The sequence below is a fragment of the Malaya genurostris genome, chromosome 1, assembly GCF_030247185.1.
Source record: "Malaya genurostris strain Urasoe2022 chromosome 1, Malgen_1.1, whole genome shotgun sequence".
In the NCBI taxonomy this organism is placed as follows: domain Eukaryota; kingdom Metazoa; phylum Arthropoda; class Insecta; order Diptera; family Culicidae; genus Malaya; species Malaya genurostris.
Window position 1 is genome coordinate 94,035,107 of NC_080570.1, and position 19,616 is coordinate 94,054,722.

The 19,616-nt window shown below is 35.6% G+C and overlaps 1 protein-coding gene across 1 annotated transcript; it reads left to right on the forward strand.

The window, feature by feature from the left end:
- Nucleotides 1-348: 348 nt before the first annotated feature.
- Nucleotides 349-17,785, forward strand: LOC131425104 (uncharacterized). The gene is made up of 5 exons (XM_058586699.1): nucleotides 349-405; nucleotides 469-591; nucleotides 16,227-16,432; nucleotides 16,670-16,733; nucleotides 16,790-17,785. Exons 3-5 carry the CDS (start codon nucleotides 16,340-16,342, stop codon nucleotides 16,933-16,935), a joined length of 303 nt encoding a protein of 100 aa, XP_058442682.1. The 5' UTR covers nucleotides 349-405; nucleotides 469-591; nucleotides 16,227-16,339; the 3' UTR covers nucleotides 16,936-17,785.
- Nucleotides 17,786-19,616: the final 1,831 nt, after the last annotated feature.

Sequence of the window (19,616 nt, forward strand, 5' to 3'; positions counted from 1 at the left end):
TTTATTCTTTGGAACAGAATCAGAGATCAAAAGGTTGAATTTAAACTGAAGTTAACTTATGGTGGAACGATTATGTATGATTACTTTTGCTTGCTTGACTTTTTATGGAATTTCCGTCGGGCATGATTTTTTTACAGATATTTTGAAGGCATTTTAAAAGCTACTAAGAAAGTTAAAAGCAATACGAAATTTAAAATAAAAGATGGTAGGAACTGGGTTAGATTTGGCACGAGCGAAAGAGATATTAATAAATGTGATTCAGAAACGTTTCCATAACTTCTATGATGTCCTCTTAAATCCATTGTCATAAATATACTGATTTGAAATATTTTCTTCTTTTGCAGAACAAACTGGATTATTATAGCCAGCATGACCAACAGTCAAAGAACAGTGAAGAGGTGCAAGGTAAGTGATTCTCGAAGGTTGCTAGAAAAAATGCACACTTCTTAATTTTTATTCAATTTACAGAATGGGATACTGGTTGGGTTCAGGGACCGGAAAAAGTGATCGTGGAGGTTCATGAAACAGCGACTGATTCATTTGATCTGATAGAAACAAGCACTGTATATAATTCCTCGGAAATTTTAGAAGGTAAGCGTCAATAATCACATAGCAGACTTATTGTTTCGGGAATTGTAGGCGAAAACTGAAAAGGTAAGGAAACAATCATCATCATCGATATTCTGTGCGATGGCATATTATTCATTGATTTCATTGCCCGAAACGAACATTAAGCATTCGTTTTTGAATATTGTTTGAAATGATTGCTTAGTAGAAGTTTATTGAAGTACTAGTTATGGAAATGATTCTTATACAAATAGACGCTGCGATATATAAGAAAACGAAATATCAATGTTGATCATTAAACATTAAGAATAGGGTTCTTCAAAGCTCCGATCAAAAGTCCAGTTATTCTATAATTTTCCAGTTATTCTATAATTTTTATTTAACTTCAAAGACCCAATAGCTAATCTACACCATGAGAAGCAAAGTGTTCAACATTGTAAATATTACCAATTTCTTTTGTCTTCCTCTATAGAAAGAATATATAATAGCTGGAAACCCAATTTTTTATCTGAGTGCCGAATACTGTTAGTGTTATAAACCGCTCAACATAACGAGATCGGAAAACGTCTGAGTGTATGTTCATTTATCAAACATTTTTCTATCCGCTCAGTTCTCTAGGAGATGGCTTAACCAATTTCAATTAAATTATACTCGTTTGAAAGCTACTATTGTGTTATTGATCAAGTTCGAAGATCAAAAGGCTACCACTTCGAAGATATATTTTTATAAGTGAATTAATCGACAAAACTGTGTTTACTTTTCTCATATTGAAAGGCTATACAATCACTGTGAAAACCAATTTTTGAACCGAGGTCCGGAGGATCGAATGTCATATATCATTCGACTCAACGCGATGAACTGAGCAAATGTCTCTTTGTGTGTATGATGATGATGGTCCCACCTCATACCCCTACAAAGGTGTGAGCAGAACGAGTTATCTAAATGATAATTAATATTTTTGCACATATCTTAACCAGTAAACAAAAGAAAACGATCTGATTAATCTAGCAGGTATAGATTCTTCTTCAAAAGAACGACTGACCACAAAATAACATTCAAATATCTCGGATTTACTATCCAAGGTTAATCAAGAAAATTTCCAACCCGGGAAGATCCTTGATCACATCAGGAATCGAACCCGATATCTTTACCAGTATCAGACAGTAATTCACCTGGCCCTTCCCGCCGGACCAGTTCATCGCTACACACATCAGCTACGATGGAGTAACGAGACTGCGGATGAGCAGAGCCAAGCCCAATTCCATCAACAACTGTCGATCCCAATTAGTTTCCCGAATCTATTCCTTAAATAATTATCCAACCTTGCGATCAAGGTCAAGAGCAAACTTAACACACTGAATGCTAAGGCTCTTCGGCCAGTCCTGTTCGCTTTCCAAATAGTCACTACCTGCTTCGCGCGCGAGGCTCAAACGTTTGTAGACTGCTCATTATTTTTAACTCTCAAACAAACTAAAAATCCATCATCATCATACCGAACATAGTAACTTAATACGTCTCACAATAATATATATAAACAAAAAAAATACAATCTTCGTAATACGTAAAAAAATAAAAAATCTAAAAAAATTGAACTAACTAACTAAATATTTGCTTACAAAGCGGACTTTATGTGTGAAATACATAACTTTTTGAACTCCACCAATGAGGCCGCGCGTTTGGTCTCTCTTGGCATCGAATTGAAAAAACTTATTCCCTTGTACAACAATGAGTTTTGCGATCTGGCTAACAAAAAGCTTGGTGTTCTAGCATCAGACGCGTTTCTAGTATTGTACCTATGCAAATCAGTTCCTCTTTCAACTCGATCACACAAATATCGAGGCAGCATGCCATTTAATATCTTGAAAATAAATACCATGGTTAAGTAGTAAATTCTCTGTTTCACTGAAAGCCATTGTAATGCGTTCAGTAGAAAATCTGAGGAGGTATATCTACTACATTTTAGAATTAATCGCATGATCTTATTTTGCAGTCGCTGTAATCTCAAGATTTGTGTGTTATTAGCAAGAAACAGAATGGATGGGCAAAAGTCAATGTGTGGTGAAATGACTGTTTTATACAAAAGAATCTTACTATGGGTCGTTAAGTCATTTTTCAAACGACATAATACACCATATTTTTTGGCAATCTTCTTGATGACGTTATTGATATGAGATTTGAATGTTAACTTTTCATCAATTATGACTCCAAGATACTTCATTTCTCTAACGCGATCAATAATTTCACCATCAATTTCCACATTGGCGTCATGACCGGTGCTGACAGAAAAAAACCAAATATTTAGTTTTCGCGACGTTTAGTTTCAGTTGCTTAAATTTTAACCATCGATCCAGCGAACTTAGATCCTCGTTTAAATGTGCAACAGCTTCATTGAAATCTCTAGCCGTAATGAACAGAACAGTATCATCAGCAAACAAATTTATATCACAGAAACGTAAGACTCGCTTCATATCATTAATATACATGATAAATAGAATAGGACCTAACACACTTCCCTGAGGCACACCAAGTGAATTGCCGAGGGAACTAGACATTACATCGTTAAAAACAGTCTTTTGAGATCTACCACATAAATAGTTTTCAAACCATTCATGTGCCATTCCCCCGATGCCAAAACGCCGCAATGTCTGCAACAATAAAGGTCTTGAAATTGTTTCAAAGGCTCTCTTCAGATCCAAGAACACAGCAAAAATACTCTCTTTGGCTTCGATTTTCTCCTTCCATTTTGCCAATACTAGGTTCAAAGCGGTTTCACAAGAGTGACCCTTACGATATCCCGATTGTTCCGGTATTAGCAAACTGTTAGAGTTCAAATAGTTAATCAGCTGATCTTTAACAACAAGTTCCAAAATTTTTTCCAGCGTGTGCAGCATGTTAATGGGACGGTACTCCTCGGCTTTATCCGTTCCAGTAACCTTGGGGATAGGAACAACCAGTATGTGTATATGTAACAAGTAATGTCCCTCGATTTCCTCAGAGATGGCTGAACCGACAATTAACCAAGAAAATGAAGCTTGGGAGAAGCAAATCATTTTCAATGTGCATATCCACTTTTTATTAAATGATCAATAACTACGCTGTCTACGACCAAAGGCTGTGCTACTGAGGGAAAGGAAGGAATGTTAGTCCGACACTCGTTGTTTCTAGAGACCGCGGGTACCACTGTATCTCCACGAGCATCACGGGATAGGAGATTTGTTAGTAGGGAGGGAAAGAGATCCGGATATGTTTTGGTAAACAATATGATCTCAACAATACCTGATTTTCCATATTCAGAACAAATATAATTTGTAAGAAAAATATAAAATATCTCCAAGGAACGTTCTCACCAGTATCACTTTTCTCCTGCTGTCAGTAACGCGGAATGAAGCACGACCACTGAAAGAATAAAATAAAAACACTCGCTAATGGGTCCGATGCATACCAACCCTTCAGTCCGAATGACACGATCGACTTGTAAACTTTCACACATTCCATAGAAATCCGACAACACCGACAATGACATTGAAGACGGCGCTTCGATCAGTTAACAGGTTAACATCGTTGAATTTTGGGGCGGTAAATTCTCAGTTTTCGCCGCTTTTGTATCTTTAGTTTTGCTGATCAATATTATTCAATATATAGCACTCTCACTACTAAACACACACTTGCCACACTTGCACTGTCACTCAAAATAACTATTTCAACCAAATTTTTAACTATACGTATCAAACAACACATTGAAATTATACAATTTTAGAGCAGCACCAGGACACCGCATCGCACTCCCACTGATGCCCTATATAAAAATCATGGCTGAACCGATTTTCACAACTTCAGATTAAATGGTTCACAAACTCAGAAATAAAAGGTCTTATGGTCCCATAGATCGCTATTAAATTTCATCCCGATCCGACTTCCAGCTCCGGAATTATCACTTATCTCGGAGATGGCGTGAACGATTTTCACAAACTCAGATTCAAACGGAAGGTCTTATGGTCCCATAGCTCGCAATTGAATTTTATCTTTATCCGACTTCCGGTTCCGGAATTACAGGGCAATGGCCCTTATTACCGGTATCACTACACGGTGAAAACCAAGTGAAGTGATTGTGACCCTTATTATCGGTATCACTTCACGGTGAAAATCGAGTGAATTGAATTTAGGTCCTTAGTACGGAAGTCGCTTCAAAGACAAAAGTAATTATTTGGATGAACTTGATGTCATTATGAACATCATGCCATCAACATTTCGTTGAAAAAAATGAGTTTTTTCCACTACAGTGATCACTTCACTATGAGTGATATTGGTAATAGGGAAAATCAAGTGAAGTGACATGTAAGTGAAGTGAATGTGAAAGTGGAAGTGAGAACGGTAATAAGTGCCAATATGTGCAAATCTATGAGAAAATGCGCACTCAATTTTCTCGGAAATTTCTCAACCGATTTGTACAAACTAAGATGCAAATAAAAGGTCTTAAAATTTTTTGAAAAGTCCCGAAAAGTTGATCGAGATCCGACGTTTGATTCCGGTATTACAGCGCGATAAGTGAAAAAAAAATCAATTTCATGAGGATTTTTCCAAAAGTGATGGCGAAACGAAGTGCAATTTTTCATAAAATTTACTAGTAAATTCATCTTGTTGGCAGACCTTGTTAGTTAGTGGATAAATATATTTACTTTGGGACTACTAGTCCCCGGTTTCCGCTTCCGAACGCACCGGTAATAGTGATTAAAAGCTCCAAAACAGGAACTCACTTCGATTTCTCAGCAACGGCTAAACCGATTTTCACAAATCAATTAAAGCTCTCAGTATCTTTAAGGATACGGCGCCATTTTATCCAGATTCTACTTCCGGTTCCGAAATTATAGGGCAATGAGGATCAAAACATTCAAACTGTCATACAAAATTATACACTATCGGTACGCATCGATACGGAAGAAGAAAACGCCACCGCCTAGCCCACAGCGTGCTTTGTTCAATTTTGTATAAGTGTTTACGAATTGAAAGATGATGGTAGTTTATACCAAAGAAACTTATTGATTTGATTCAAGTTTGAAAAACAAATCTTGACAGAATCTTCTAGTGATGTTTTTGAAAATATAAGTAATATGAGAAAGGCATCATTACACCTCTAGGTGGATTGAAAAGGTTTTTTCTCTCTTTTCAATTTCCTAGGATATGGTTCACCCAATTTCAACAAGCATAGACTCGTTCGAAAGCAATCCTTTACACAGGTGTTAGTAAATTAAAGTCTAAAAATGTGTATCGTACATATAAATGATTAGAGAGAGAATCAAATATTTAGGCATTCGTGTTGATGCTATACTCGTGTCTTAAAATCGCCGAAAGGTACGCAATTACTATACAGCTACCACTTACCCGTTTCCTACAGGGTGCTCCATATTTTATGTCGGTAACTTTGAATAACTTTGAGAAAAAACAAACGATTTCTATAAGTGTTGTATCTTTATTCAGTTTTGTTGGACTAGTTTTTGAAAACAATATTAACTTAGTGGCCACCTTTATTAGCAATTCAAAATGACGCCTCTTTTCTGCGTTTGCCATTACCTTTTCGAGAATCTCGGGTGTTATAGCGTCGATTTTAACACGAATGTTTGCCCTAAGTTCATCAATAATTTGATACTGGTTGGCGTAAACTTTGCTTTTCAAATAACCTTACAAAAAGAAGTCCAGGAGGGGTTAAATCAATAGTATTATCAGATGGTACCTTTTTAGCTGCGATATTTTTTTCCGATATGCACGTTGAGTTAACACAATGGAACGACTGTTTTAGATGTAAAGAGTTATTATTTCAGTCATTTTTTCGGTGTGAAGCGATCCAATGAAAAAATTGTACGGAATTGATGTTTCCAAAACATATCTGATGCAATCCATTCCATGTATTTACCTGTTTGAATTTCTATTTGTACCCCATATAACAAAAACACAGATTTGTTCTGCATTTGATTGAAACGAGACTCGAACCCGCGACTTTAGCTTTTCCAGAAAATGCCAGTTAAATTGCTTTAAATGTATAATGAAACTTTGAAATACAGGGTCCGGCACTCGAAGTGTAAACCAATTAAAAAAACCATAAATTCAGTTTGGAAAATTACTTTTACTCAATTCAAAGTACAAAATGTGTAAAAATAATACAAAATTCAGAATCAATTCACTTTTGCTCGATATGACCACCTTTTGCCTTGACTATGGCCTTGAGACGGCAAAAAACGAATCGCAAGCTGCCCGAATGTGACTTGCAGGTGTATTTTGGCCCACTCGCGGACAATAACTTTTTTCAGCGCCTCGAGACTGGTGTATCTTTTAGTTCGGATTTTGCTCTCCAAAATGGCCCAAAGAGAATAATCCATTGGATTCGCATCTGGTGAATTCGAGAGCCATTGTGTGGACGTGATGAAGTTCGGAACGTTGTTTTTCAGCCATTCTTGGTTCACTCGAGCTTTGTGAGACGGTGCCGAGTCCTGCTGAAACGTCCATGCTCTGCCACCGAAATGTTTGTCTGCCCACGGCTTCAAAGCAACCTCCAGAATACTTTCCCGATAATATGTCGCATTTACCTTGACGCCAGGCTCGAAGGTCTGAAGTTGGTTACACTTCGAGTGCCGGACCCTGTAAACATAATTGAACGGAGCCTGTCCATCACTGTTCGGTCGTTGCGTTGTTCAATTTTCAGTCTCGCCCCTGCGAAATCAACCCGAAATAGAACATCACAAAATGCTTTTCTGGGCATTTTTTTCTAAATTTGAACTTTTCGCACCATTGTTGGTACGTCGTATACAATGAGGTAGAACAGGTGGGACAAACAAAGCACTTTAGGGCATATTCAGTAGAGTTCTAGTTCTAGATGCATAATTTATTTCTTTTTTAAAATTTAAATCCGGAAATTATAACAAAAGAAACTTTCAGCCACAGCAGCGTTTTATTCCTGTTTATATTAATATAGAAAAAATAGAACGGCAACGTACAGTAGAATAAATAAAACAAGAACGGCTGGCTGAGGATACGTTTGTTTCTTATGTCGTTTTCGCTTGAGAAAACTGAAACTGACCCAGGGTAGTTTCATCAAACAAACACTTTTCATGAAACTGTGTTGATTTCGCACTTAGCAACGGGAGTTTGAGCAAACCTGCTATCAAAATCAGATTCGAAACTGACACGATTTTCCGTTCAACAACGTTGAAACTAAGTTCAAAACTGGCTTCAAACAAACGGGTTGACAGCTGTTAGAGTTGAAACTGGGTTAGGTTTGGCATCAAGCGAAAACGACATTAGTGTTTGCAACAACAGGTGTTTGCTTTCGTCATACCACTCAATCTAGTTTCCATTGAATCAGAGCATGTTTATTTATCATGTATGTCGTCATACCGAAGCACATTGAAAATGTTTACAAAGTTTTGGTTTCCAACACCAGTAAGCCAAGTCCTTCGCCTCACCTGTTTATAACACATTGCGTCGTATAGCCAATCGGAAATAGGTCAGTCATTGATATGAACTTCGTAACGCCTAAAAAGACAATCGTATCATTCAAAGCGCTTACCATATTCCATCACACTTGTAGCGTTCCTAAACCAAATGGCAACTCGCGACATTCATAACTTGGTAGTTGGTGAAGATTCTTCCACGTAAGCGTCAAAGAACGGAGCGAATAAATCCTTGTTGTATCGATTTAATTCTATGAGCAAAATCTAAGTAATGAGGATTTCTAAGCCGCCGAATGGTATTCGGGTTGAACGAATAAGTAATTTGAACGAATAAGGATTTTGAACAGTATACAGCAGTCAAATATTTAGCCGTCCACATTATAAAACCTAGTCTGCGATGAGCCTTATCGAATAAATATGAAAACGAAAGGCGGATAGATATTCTAGATAGAATCAGTCATAAACTTAGATCGGCAAAGCTAGACTACGCAAGCTCATATGTGCAAGAGCGGAAGGAAGGAATGAAATTTATTTTACCTTCTACTCGTGGGGCCGAGTTTAAAACCCGAGTCCACGGGTATGGTTAAGAAGCAAATGTAGTTCTCACTACCGCCACCGGCAGTTTAGTAAGACCTACATCTTTATCTTTTCTGGTCGTTACTTGCTAAAAAAATACCAATAAAAGTCAAACGATACAGTAGAAATTAGCGGCAATAAAAATAGTGTAACATAAAGCTATAATTCTCACGCACAACTGCTCGACGCGACACAATTAATTACGCGTGAAAACGTCTCACATTCTGTTCTTGGGAAAGCCACTAGCGAATGACTTACCTTCTCAACTATATTTCTAATCATCAATCAATCAATCACAAGATTTATAGTTTTTCCATGATCAATTTTCCCAAATCCTAGTGTGCTAGGATGTCCTAGTGCTAAATCAATTCACATTTATGAATTATTCAGAGTAATGGAAACTATCGTAACTCAATAAACGGAAAAAACCACCGTCACTTCTTGCAGAAGAAGGCACAAAACGAATCGTGTATAAAATATTTTAACACCACGTTCGTTACCTTTTTTATATCTCACGATACCATAGCCTCAGTTTTGCAGCTATGTATACATATTTCGATTCGGGCATTTTCGTTTTGCTATTCACAACACATACACAATAGAATTACCACTAAAAACGCGAGAACCACCAGAGCATAGAAGTTAACAAATAATCTGAAGATAAACGAAATTGTGAGGAAACACTTATGTTTTATGGAAATGCCAGGATCAAAATAAATATATTCATCTTACTGCTGCACGAAAAAAGAAAAGAGGATAAGATATGCTCGAGTGCAATGAAAATAAATCTTGATTTAGCAAAAAGCAGAATATGGTAATCACATACGCACGCAGCATGCGGCAAGCATTTTCTTCTGCATGATGCTGACAGGATAATAGAAAAAGTCAAAGAAAATCGATGTTTATATGCTAGGGTTATTGTACGCATATTCGTCTTAGCTTCTACCTTTTTCTCACATATTGCAACCCTTAGTAAAAGTAGGTGTATAATATACCCAACACGAGTTTAAAGCTTCATTAGAACACCAGTTTCCGAAAATCGAAACAAAGGTAAGATAAAAGAGCAAATGGATTATAGACCAAATAGATTGATATATGTTAGATGCAATTGCCCTATATTTTGTCAGTTTACAATACTAACAAGTGAACTTTCCAGGAAAAAAGTGGGCATGATAATCATTAATCTAAATATTTGAAGAGCGTGAGATTGGATTTATTATCCAGGGTTTTTTTTTTCTTGAATAAAGTATCGAGTCGATTTTTGAATCGTGCACATTTTGAAACGAAATATGCGGAGTTAGTGCGTGAAGTAAATACCCGTAAAAAAATAAACCATTGATTTTACAGCATAAACAATTGATTCACAATTATATATATGAGTTACAATACATTTTATTGTATCTTGACAAGATTTTTTTCATTTCCAACGATTCAATATATTGTTCCTACGATTCTACAATTGAATTTATTGTACACGTGGTGTTTCAAACAATATGCAAACTATACATTTTATTGTTTTCCAAGAAAACATGTATGAGAAAACTTCATGATTTGAATTGTTACGATACTTAACAACCTATACATTCAATTGTAAAAAGCATTTTCACAGTTGATTGAATAGTGTATAACAATACATTAAAAATATTTTAAATGGTCAAAGCAAAATTGTGGCAGGTTTTGTAACAACAAATCGTATTGTTTTTCAACAATATTTTTTATTCGGGTATTGACATATTAATGACAAATAATTTAATATCTTTTATCTTGAGGAGCACCCATCAATGCTGAAACGTTAACTAATTGAACTTATTTTTGATTTTTTCACAGTAATCACAAAGTAAAAGAAAATACGTTGAACATTTTCATCTATAAAGCGGTGTAAAGAATTTTAAAATATGTTCCACCTTATTGGTAACAAATCGAACTCAAACTGAAATTGGCATCTACTTTTTCTGATATGGTAAAGACACCAGGCACGCTGTGGAATGAAAATATCATCACTAGCACACGTTTTACAGACCTATAAACATGTTAGAACTGTAAGAGAAGATATTTGAAATTATAATCAACCAAAAATTTGTGGATTTGGAAACATGTTTTGATGATGAACGATAATTTTTTTTTGTAGAATTAGAAAGTGTAATGTGTGATGTCCAGTTACGTGAAACTGTGATACTCTTGTGTCTCTCTTAATTAATATTGCTTTGGAAGGTGTGATTCTTAGAGCAAGAATTTTCAGTGGAGAACCCTTCGATAATAAAATTGCGATATCGCAGATTTTTGATTTTTGCGATAGTTGATTTAACTAATTTCTTTTTGATTCAACCAATATGGTTTTTGATTTGCATATATTCAAGTAGTTGAAAAATATGTTGTTTTGAATGCTGTCAAATTCCGGAGACAGTTGAAAGCAAAGCAATAATCGCAATGCAAAATCAACAACTTTTTCAGTTGAAATCTGTTCGCGTCGCTTCAAAATGTCAATGAAAACAATATCGATGGTTGAAGCATTTGGTGAAATTGTGTTCATTTGATTTGAGAAATTTATGATTCCATAACAAGTGTTTATCTAACAGCGGTGTTGTGATAAAATTAACCTTGTTTAGGATGAAAAAATTTGGTGACAAATTAGAGAATGTTAATGAATAATCATCTCGTAATCTTTCAGGTATGCGCAAAATTTTATGCTTCAAATTCGATCATTGATTTACTTCCAGCAGACTGTTTTACTTCCAGTTGTTTGATACCGATGATGATGTTCATGCATTAGCAATAAAACGCTTTTTGACGTGAATTTAATTTATAAAAGTAACAGGAGCGAAGGGTTTCAAACACACAGAACGCGCTGCGATTGAATGGCGCGTTTGAATTGCCGTCGCCAAATTCCAATTCCCAGCGGTTGATGCACCCAAACTCATATAAATTGACTAAAATTATCAGTGCATAACTTTAGTTCAACCGTTTGAAGGCATCATCTTTCAATACTCAGGTTTTAGGTAAATTTAATAATTTTGCTAATTTACTCGCCCCTCCAGGTACTTTTGCTGCTTAAAAACGTTTTTCTACATCAATCATTTCCGATCGAATCAGAAGTATTTTTTTAGAATTCTTTACTGATCTCGACTTGACATGATCAGGTCAGTTCTGATTTCGTAATGATAATTTATTCCTCGGTTAAAATCGCTTGAAATCAGCAGTGATCGGTGATTTTCCCAGCCCTAATGATATTACATGTCAATATAAAATACTGTTTATATTTTAACAACGATATTTATTTCATGAATCTCAACATACCGAACTTATTTCAAATAGATCATGACGTGAATCAGTAAGTATATTTTGATTATTTTCGCAAATCAATAACATTATTCGAGTTGATTCAACTATTTGCAATGTCTAAAACAAATAAAACCGATTCATTTTTCAACTAACAGAATTTTATTTCAATAACAACACCAGTTATTTCAACTATCATTCTGAGCATCATTCTATCATTCTGAGCAACTTTGCTGAAAGTACTGTACCTCAAAAAAAGGGTTTCTATGAGTTGTCAATTAAGAGCGTGGAATTGCGCTTTTGAACCACTGGCCTTGACAAAATTTTTTTTTCTCAAGAGGTATTAAAATGTCGATGGATCGATGGGTCAAGTGTATCGCTCTAGATGCTCTAGTTTTCACGGTAAAAAATCGGCTTTTTCTTTGTTTGGCCCGGGATTCCATGTACTATACCGTTTTACCCTCTTCTCAACCCGCCCATTTCGACTGTTTTATTAGTTTTCGATATCTAAGAACTTGCTTACGAGTAACCGGTTTGCATTAGGCGCACATGTCTGTTTTTATTTTCATTTACGTTTTGGCTTCGACTATTGTTTTTCTTGCATATAAGTATCATTTTCAATAATTAAGTACATCTACAAATGATGGAAATTTTCCCTCCTTCTCCAGTTTCTGTACAGTAAAATAGTGAAAATAGGCCACATTTATTACCGTTTCATAGAGTGCCCCCTTATGAAGCAAATGCATTTCGATATAAAAAATAGTGCGTGAAATTCAATTGAACAGAACCGACATTTTAAAATCCATTCCGTTTTCCTGTGAGCACGAGACAGCTAAATATCACAAACACAAAACACCGAAAGTATCTTAGAGACAAAATATTACAAATATCACACAACAATGATTCCAGCCAACAAAAATTGAAACCACCAACGCAGTGACGATGAATCAAAGGACGAAGATGCGACCCAACTGAAATAAACGGTGTCCTCCTCTAAAAAGAACCCAACAATCTACTGTGATTATAGACTGAAAGTTCTTTTGCCGGATATTGTGTGAACCAGAGGGAAAATACTATAGAAAGTTATTTCGAGCAGTTGTCTGCGATTCGTTTGGAAGGAAGAGGAAGTCGTGATCGAACTCGAAGGAACCGAAGTCTCAACCAGTCGGAAACCGTTTTTCGACTTTTCTAGAAACATATTCCCAGGAATGGAAAATCACGGCGGACCGCTACTTTATTTTCAAGCAATTTTTCCATATCAAAATGAAAGTTTTTTGCAGTAACATTCTGAAAGGACTGCGAATAATGGATTCATTTGAATGAAGCAGTAGTTTACCAACACAGAGTAGGGAGCTTCCAAAATATAGTCAATTCTATTACTGTTATATTAAGTTATATTTTTAAAATATTGCTACTATTATTAATATTATTATTATAATTTTTAATCACTATAATTATTATTTTTGATTTCCCACTCATTTTCAATATTACGATTGAATCATTGATTGGGCGTTTCCTTTTTTTTTTCACAATATTTAGGATGACTGCAAATTCATCATGACATTTCAAACGTTAAATTATGCTGTAGTATATTGGATTATATTATATTATATTATATTGTATTATATTATATTGTATTATATGATATTATGTTGTATTATGTTATATTGTATTATATTATATTATATTATATTATATTATATTATATTGCATTTCATCATGTTATATTTATTATGCTATATTACATTATATTCCGCACTATATACAATACATGATAATCGCATCAGGGTATCATTGAAGTTACAACTGGACAATGAAGTGGAGTGCCAATCGGAGTCAAGGAGGAAAGGTGTTAGTCTTTCGATACTGATGCATTTCTCTCCAACAGTTGTAAAATATTTGACGCGCCCTTCTTCAACAAACCATCTAGTGGAAAGCTGGACAAGTAAACAAAAATCATTACTCAATCTATTGGATCATACCGTTGGAAGGAGATTCTTTGCTCCCCGCGGTTTTTCACGTAGGTCACTCGGCTTACGAGACCGCCCACCCCCTTTTGGCTCCATCACACAGCGGTATGTTGAATTTAGATTGGTAACGAATTTTGAAGTTACTGTCGAGTGGAACCGCATGCAGAGCAAGACTCCAGCTAGGATGGTGGCTACCTACATACATACATACATACATACATACATAACAATGTTGTCTTCGCTGCTTGTTGAAGTTGCAGAAACTGAATTGAAAAATCTATGAATTCATTTTATGCTGTTAATCTATGAAAGATGTATTCTTTCTCTTCTAACGATAGTATATTTTTGTTCAATAGATCTTGTTTAGAAAATTCTACTTGCTATGTCATCTAGTATATGGATGAGAGAATCTATGCTGAACATTAACTCAATGTGTTCTGTAATAGTAAGTGTGTTGTTTATCAATGATATTTGAAAACTAATTTTCTTAATGATATTTTTAACATTGTTTATTCTGTTTCGGAAACTAGTATTTATATTGATTTGTTTCATTTGGTTTACTATTTTGTTTGTTTGATCTTGTAGCATTTCTAGGCTTAGTTGTATAGTTTTTAAATTTTTTCCATCGGGATTACCTGCTATGTATTTAACCATTGTTCCTAATGCTTTAATTAATCCGCGTTTCTGTCAGTCCCATATTATGGTATTGTGGTCCCATATAAAACTCCTGAATTTTGTTGAGATCGGACCTCCGGTTCTAGAATTACACGATGACACGTGTATCAAATTTCAAACCTTCGTTCAAAACACTATGCAAAAATTGTAAGTTGATGGCTATACGAACCAACTTTGGTCGGTTCTTGGATTTCAGTTCCGGAGGTACCTGAAATAGTAAAATATAGTAGAACTCACTTTGTTTACTCCTAGATGGCTGAACCGCTCTGAGAACTGTTTAATTTTGTTTGTGCTATTTGATAAGTTAATAAGATATTTTAATGTTACAACAAACAGTATCGTTTCCAAAGATGAACATTGTGTAACGTTCTAACCCTTTTTTTATATGTTCAGCTTTTCTTCGCTCCTGTGCACGAAAACAAAGTTTATAGGTTACAAGCCAGGCATTCTTTCATATCTAGCGAAGACTTTTCGTCACAGTTCAAGAAAATACAAGTACAAGAGTTGGTGGTTCAATACATAGGGTGGTGGTGTTACAAGCCAGTTGTCATATGTTTTAGCCCCAACCTGTAAGGATTCTTAGTGTCAGTAGGATCGTAGCACCAGCCATGCAATGGTTCTGTACGATCTGAATTGGCTGTGAAGTCTGTTTAAACAGAAGGTCAATTTCCACAAAAGGAATGTAATTAAATAAAAATACAGCCAAACGAACTGTGATTAGAAACATACTTTTAACGAAGGATATATATTAAAGAAGATCATTCAGTTGATGTAAAGATCGTTTAGTTGAATCTAGACAAGATGTATGTGATTCGGGAACGATTAAAAGAAACAATCGTATTGCAAACTAAATTTCCCTTGTAAAATCTTAACCAACACACTCTTAATTGCCTTATTCCCATTCCCTAAAACAAACTACCTAATTCAAATCAAACTAATTGTAAAGTACTACTATACGAAACTCATTTACTTAATTAGACTTGCTAATGAAGGTAACCAAGCATACTTAAATCTTCCGAGAAGGTGGCAATGGAAAACTGTATCCACTCATGTATGTAGATTATATCACAAAGTCAACTCCTGAGCACCGTTTTGTCTGCTACCAGAAACCAACGTTGTGCTCTGTTTGTTTAGGGGATTCCTGTTCCATCTCACTTCGCTCGTGGTTTATTCAAACTTAAACATTCTGCTCTTGATTGCAGAATTGGCTGATCGATTTCAAGTGCTATTGTACCACATTGCTGATGTGTTTCAGTACAACAATCAGGGCCATCGAGAGAAAATTCGGGCCCGGGGAGACTGCAAAAAAGTTTCTTAAAAACTTTTGGGCATCGGAAAATCGTCGAATTAACATTAATTTAACATTAATAATTTACATGTCAAGTGTGTATTTATCTCTAATATTCTTTCATTACGAATAATAGAAAGCAATTTTAGATCTTCAAATATCCGGGCCCCCAAAAAATGCCTAGGCCCAGGGGACTCCTCCATTTCTCCCCTCCCTCTCGGCTGCCCTGATAACGATTAGGATCAATTATTTATATACTTATCACAATAATTTTCTTTGACAATGTAAGATTTGTGTAGGAACTGTCTCTTTATTTAGATCAAGGTGTGTATACCAAAGGTTAGCTTAAGATAAACTTATTTTTCTAAAGGGAGTGCTAATATGTCACATGTTACAGACAATATTTAATTTCTGTTTCTTTCCTCTTTGCAGGCTCCGGACCAAACATAGTTGTAAGACCAGAGGAAGCGCTTATTGTAATTTTTGTACTTATACTATGGATAGGTGCAATCGGTCTCTTTTTCCATCGCTGGGGAAAGATTCGAATGTTAGAACCTTATCAGCCGAAGTTCATACAGCAGCACAGAGGTTCGTGTCCATTGGTGGATCTAAATTTGGACTTACCACCCGTACCACAGGTACTAAAGAATACTACTATGTACAAACTATATACTCATTAGAAATTTAATGCTGCGAAATACAAAAACTAATAATTATGATAAAATAGTATTGGTGGTTGTAGCAATCCTATTCAGACAATTAAATGTTAGAAAAGCCAGCTTATAGCTACTTAGCTGGTGTAAACAATATAATTATGTCAAGATATTTTTAGAAGTAGTCGGATGAAATATCACTTACATTGCGTTTTATTTCAGAGATCATCATTATCCAAAATGTCTTTAGGTCTACAATCCACAGTAACGTCGGTTTGCTCTGGAGGTATATATTATGCATTTTGTGAATGAGCAGATTTATCAAACTTTATCTTTTAACAGGATATAAAGGATATATGCGTCCACGGCAAAACTCTGTTTTTGTCGGTCCTCACGTAGTTTCACCTCCACAACCACCTCGGAAAACACGTTCAGCTGTTGACATCCACTCGATGATACTCACCGAAGGCGAGTTAGAGGCGGTCTAATTACTACATTCATTTCATAGTCCATCCTTCCAGCCAACCGACCAACCGAAAATCATGAACAGAGAAAGATGCATCCTATAAAACAACTCAATATTTTTATATCGCGTTATATACATATTTACATCTAGTTGCGTTTTGTATGAAAGACGTCGAGAGAAATTGAAGAAATGAAAGCAGTTATCGTAAACACAGTTCACCCTCGTTGAATATTGCCAAACAGTAGATCATGTTCCCTCATATTTGAAGTGTTGTTTATACTCGTACCGTTTTACGACCAAACTAAACGTTGTTTCTCGATACTAACATGTGTGGGTTTGAATAGACCAAACGGGTTATACTTATATAAAATTCAGGCGTAATACCATTTATGATATACTGAGAGAAAGGAATTCTAAATAAAGCCTATAAATAACTAAGAAACAATATAATGCAATATACAGCATTACTTCAGCCATTATTATACAGTATTTTGCTATCACTGCATATATCATTTAATTCAGTTAGGTTTGAAATGCATCTAAGGTAATCACTCATCAGATGACGAACATAACGTTCGCTAATATTTTCCAAAAAATCGCCAAAGTTGAAGTCAATTCTCATCAGTCGATATTGACATATGATTTTTCCTATTTCTCATTTTTTTCATAGTTAATAGAAATATTCTTTAGCCATATTATGAGCGATATCATGAAGAGCAAATATCTGTCATACGCTCAAATGAATATTGACATATATTTAGAATTCATACATTACCGGTACAGTATACCACTAAATATCAATTATGAATTGTTTATATCTCTAACACAAAACAGAATAAAAAAAGTAGTAATTGTTGATGAATATAAAACAAATGGATCTAAATATAATGTTTCGAATAGTACAACTCGGTAGTTGTAATTATATCCCAAAAAATCCCACCTGAAACAAACTCAATCAACTGGCGTGCTAGACAGTGTGTTATGCGCTATCAATAAATTTATATTACTTTTTTACAATCCCATGAGAGTTATAATAATCAATTAATTGCCTTGTGTCGGTTCTTACAAACTGGGAGTTTTCTTTCAATATTTTCAAACAAAATAGTTGAGTTCGATACGATGGTTCTACAATGTATTGTTGCGTGTGTGTTATTGCGTTTAATATTCAACAAAATAATCAATTTTCAGTCACTATGTATAGTACGATGGAAAAACAATTTCGTTCATATCGTTCCAGCATCATTGCAGACATACAAAATCGCTGTTGGATAACATTCGGCTTTCAACGCAGACAGTATCCCATTTTCCCGCACAGGCCCCAAAACCAGGAGCGTGTGCCACCTACTGACAAGAGACAATACAAGAGCGGACACTGTGTGCTTAAAAATTATATTACATTATTAAATAAAAACAAAAACAGACACTCAACTCAGCACGTGAGCTAGCACATGAGCCAGCTCACGAGCTAGCTCCCCATTCCAGCTCATGGGCCAGCAGATGAGTCAGCATCGCGAGCTGGTTCTTCGAAGCATACGACTCTCGATCTAGTAGCAACACGGCACACGAGCGTGTGCTTCAGACTTCGTGTGCGTGTTTTTGAAAAGGTACAGCACACGGACTGTATGAGAGCTGGCTCGTGTGCTGGGCCATCACTGGTAGAAATGATCCTACTGACAATAAGAGTCTTTCCATGTCGGGGCTCCAACATACGACAACTGACTGTAAGATCAGTGCCTTAAGCATTGAGCCACCAACCCGGGCGACCCAGAACCTTGAAATTATATATTTTATAACTTCATTTTTAACTTCATTGGGTTTATACTATAAAAATAAAATACTTCGTGGGTAACATTTATTCGACCGCGTTTTATAAAGTACAGTTACGTAATGACTAACATAAGAGAGTAACAAAAGAACGTGTATCCTCACAGTGGTGCCAGTAAGTTTGGAAAGCTAAACTTTCACACTCCTCCTCTCTCCAAACCCTACAGTCCTCGTAGTATCTCATATTCTGGTCGAGCTAAAGGTTTGGTTAAGATATCAGCTCTTTGGTCCTTTGTTGATACTTTAATGTTCTGGTTAAAAGAATACAACCTTTCACGTCGATGGTCCAATTATAAGAGCTCATCATTTTATTTCAATTCAGCATATCTACTTAATCGATACTTTTGACAGGTCTAACCTGAATCGATTTCAGGTTTAATCGATTACACACAAAACTATACTGTGTGTTATATAGATAAACATTAGTTCAATACAATACCTTCTCTCTTAAGAATCTATGTACAATATTTTTACAACATATGAAACTATTTTGACAATATGAAATTACACTTAATTTCGAAAGCAAAATATCTAACTTATTATGTATAAACGAAATCGTTTTCTAAATTTCTCTTTTTTACTCGATTAGACCTTCTGAGTCTTTGTGTATTAGCACGATTGTTATCATATGCATCGTTCGAAGTATGACGTTTTCTTGTTATTGCTGCTTTCAATTTTACTGGATGTCTCTCACGTTTAGCTGGAGTAGGTGCCTCCCCAGTTGACTCGAATCCTTTGAAATCTTCTTCCTCTTCAGATATGCATCTAGTTCTCTTAGTTCCTCTTCGTTCTTCCTGACTCGTAACACGAATCGCCACATTGCGTTTCTGTCCATCATAGTTTGGCAACTTCATCTGCCCCCTGTGGGCCGAGACTATG